Source organism: Zingiber officinale, chromosome 3A (assembly GCF_018446385.1).
Source record: "Zingiber officinale cultivar Zhangliang chromosome 3A, Zo_v1.1, whole genome shotgun sequence".
NCBI classification, from domain to species: Eukaryota; Viridiplantae; Streptophyta; class Magnoliopsida; order Zingiberales; family Zingiberaceae; genus Zingiber; species Zingiber officinale.
Window position 1 is genome coordinate 164,675,587 of NC_055990.1, and position 2,964 is coordinate 164,678,550.

The window sequence follows — 2,964 nt, forward strand, 5'->3', positions numbered from 1 at the left end:
TACGACCCGATCCGATCTGACCCCGACAACGCCAGTCTTCGACCAAAAGCAAAGCAAAGATCTCGGCGTACTGTCCCTGCGGAGCCCACCGCCCCAGCACGCTTCGGTCAGGTGGGCTTTGACTTGACCTGACATGGGCGGCGGGCGGGAAACGGGACCTGCCCCCTTCCAATAGCTGGCGCCCCGTCGCGGAGGGCCCCACGCCGCGTGACAGGTTACTCCCCCGCCGCCCGCTTCCCCGCTTTAAATATGCCGCACCGCCGCGGCTCGCCGTGTCTCCACCGCTGTGCTTTTCTGGTTCCCAAGCAGAGCCAATAACCAAAGGGAAGTTTTCCCACGTAAAGCCGCGACAAAAAATATAGCATTGTTAGCGGAGACAGAGAGCAAGAGAGGGCGGATCTGTTGTTGCCGTCGGCATCGCCGTTGTCGTTGTTGCCATCGCCGCGGGGGTTTCGAAGCCGCCGTGTGAGCTCCTAAAGGAGCTCGAGGGCGACTTAAAGCGCAAAGGGAGAAGAAAAAAGTGATCTTGTTGTCGAGGAAGGACGGAGCATAGGAACTTGGGTTCCTCTTCCTTGACCTGAGAAGAGGACTCCCGGAGAGGAAGAAACAGAGATGACCTGGCCGGCGTATTTGAATGAGTACGAGAAGCTCGTCATTCGGATGGACACCCCCAGGTCATCGAAGATCTCTGCTTGCTTCTGCAATAATGTGTTCTTTGTCCTGCACAATATTGACGCCTCTGCTTTCTTGTTCTCTGTTGCAGGGTTGTGATCGACAATGCCGTTTGCCCCACCGCGACTCTCGTGAAGGTAGGCGAAAAAGATGGTTTTTTTTTTTTTTTTCGAATTCCTCTTCTCTAGCTCTCTTCTTGGTCTCACGCCGGAGATCGACTCATAGGTCGACAGCGCCAGGAAGCATGGCATCCTCCTCGAAGCCGTGCAGGTCCTCACCGATCTCAATCTCTCCATCAAGAAGGCCTACATCTCCTCCGACTGCCGTTGGTTCATGGACGTCTTCCACGTCACCGACCAGTTTGGCAGCAAGCTCACCGACGAGAGCGTCATCTCTTACCTCGAGCAGGTCCAATTCTGCTTTTTTCCCCGTTCTCTTCTTTTTCCGGCCGGTAGTTTGGCATTTCTTAACCGTGCTATTAAAAATGCAGTCTTTGGACACGGAGGAGAGCGATTTCGAGCGACCCATTGGCGCCGAGGGCTACACTACCCTCGAGCTCGCCGGCGCCGACCGCCCGGGCCTACTCTCGGAGGTATTCGCGGTCCTCGCAGACCTCGGTTGTGGCGTAGTCGACGCGAAGGTGTGGACCCACAACGGCCGCATCGCGTGCCTCATCTCCATCCACGACGTGCTCTCCGGCGCGTCAATCGACTACGACTCCCCCCGGATCCTCCACATCGAGTCCCGCCTCCTCCACGTCCTGAAGGGCGACCACGGCGTCTGCGGCGCCAGAGCCGCCGTCTCTTCCGCGGCGATCTGCCATCCCGACCGCCGCCTTCACCAAATAATGTTCGCCGATCGCGACTACGACCGCACATCTTCGCCGTTAACGACAACACTGTCTTCCTCGTTCCCTGCCGTCTCTATTCAAAACTGGATCGAAAGGGGTTACACCGTAGTCACCGTGCAATGCCTCGATCGCCCGAAGCTACTCTTCGACGTGGTCTGTACGCTCACAGACATGGAATACGTCGTGTTCCACGGCACCATCGACACTGACGGCAATATTGCTCATCAGGTCTCATCCTTACTAACTCATCATCGATTACTCGAACAAGTTTCGATTTACCTCTGCTAAATAAATTCGCCGAATCAATCTAGGAGTTCTACATGAGGCATAAAGACGGCAGCCCGATCAGTTCCGGAGCAGAGAGGCAAAGAATGATTCAATGCTTGCAAGCAGCCATCGAGAGGAGATCAATAAAGGTGATCAATAAAAAAGGATTAGGAAAACTTTAATTTGATTCCTTCGTTGTTCATTAGTAAATTCTCCAGATTAACTAACAGGGGCAAAGGCTAGAATTGTACATGGAGGATCGCCCGGGACTCCTCTCGGAGGTAACTCGAACACTTCGAGAGAACGGTTTGCTGGTCACGAGAGCAGAGGTGTCGACCAAGGGAGATATGACCTTGGCCATGTTCTACGTGACGGACGCCTCCGGGCAACCAGCGGATCCCGGGGTCATCGACGCAGTCCGGCAAAGGATAGGTCCCGATTGCCTAATAGTGGAGGAGAAACGGCCCCAGTTCCGGCGCCACGAGGTGGCGCAGGGGTCGGGTGGCGTCGGCGTTGGGCTGTTCTACTTGGGAAATCTATTCTGGAGGAATTTGTATAATTTGGGACTGATCAAGTCCTTTTCATAGCTCCATTACCATCCAGAATTTTCTCATTGCGTGTACAACTTTGTATATGAAGTCCTTTACATATTGGTCTGCACATAGTGGGTGAAGCAGAGCTCGAGGTGATGGATTGTGATTTGTGATTGCTGTTTCCTGAATTCCTGGAGTTTTTTGTTTTAGATACTCTTTGTATATAAGTAATTGACATTTGAATTCAGGAGCTTGATTTACTCGATTTTATGTCCTTCTGAATTTTTTTTTTTTTTGAGAAATTTGTTTGAACTTTTAGAAGAACTACGTTGTCCGCATCCAGAGAAGAACGTTTCACCAAAAATCTGAATCTGTGACTCTTTCTGCCTCCCTAAATTTGCAGTCAACGCAAGCTCATTGGAGATCACATCAAGGTAGTAGGTTGCCAGCCTTTTCGGGAGTTGACCAGACGGTTTTGTGTATCACCGACTGAAGTGTGCAGGGACAAGCTCTTCTGCTTTACTTCTGCCATTTGCCTCCACGTGGTTTGTTCCTCCACTGTCGTCCGACGTAAAAGACAGCGGTCAACACGCCGCGACTCACGGCGGCACGTCGCTTCCAGTCGCAGTCGAGCTGTTCGCC

At 52.8% G+C, this 2,964-nt stretch overlaps 1 protein-coding gene across 1 annotated transcript; it reads left to right on the top strand.

Annotated features, from left to right (window-relative positions):
• The first annotated feature begins 274 nt into the window (after positions 1–274).
• On the top strand, positions 275–2,569 carry LOC122053369 (ACT domain-containing protein ACR8-like). The gene is made up of 6 exons (XM_042615390.1): positions 275–674; positions 764–809; positions 898–1,080; positions 1,163–1,750; positions 1,834–1,938; positions 2,020–2,569. The coding sequence occupies exons 1-6, from the start codon at positions 613–615 to the stop codon at positions 2,374–2,376; spliced, it is 1,341 nt and encodes a 446-aa protein (XP_042471324.1). The 5' UTR covers positions 275–612; the 3' UTR covers positions 2,377–2,569.
• Positions 2,570–2,964: the final 395 nt, after the last annotated feature.

Excerpts from the sequence above, each read along its gene's own strand:
- LOC122053369 (XM_042615390.1), top strand. The coding sequence starts at position 613 with ATGACCTGGCCGGCGTATTTGAATGAGTACGAGAAGCTCGTCATTCGG. Across the intron at positions 1,081-1,162 it reads TCATCTCTTACCTCGAGCAG|TCTTTGGACACGGAGGAGAG; the intron begins GTCCAATTCTGC and ends TTAAAAATGCAG. Across the intron at positions 1,939-2,019 it reads TCGAGAGGAGATCAATAAAG|GGGCAAAGGCTAGAATTGTA; the intron begins GTGATCAATAAA and ends ATTAACTAACAG.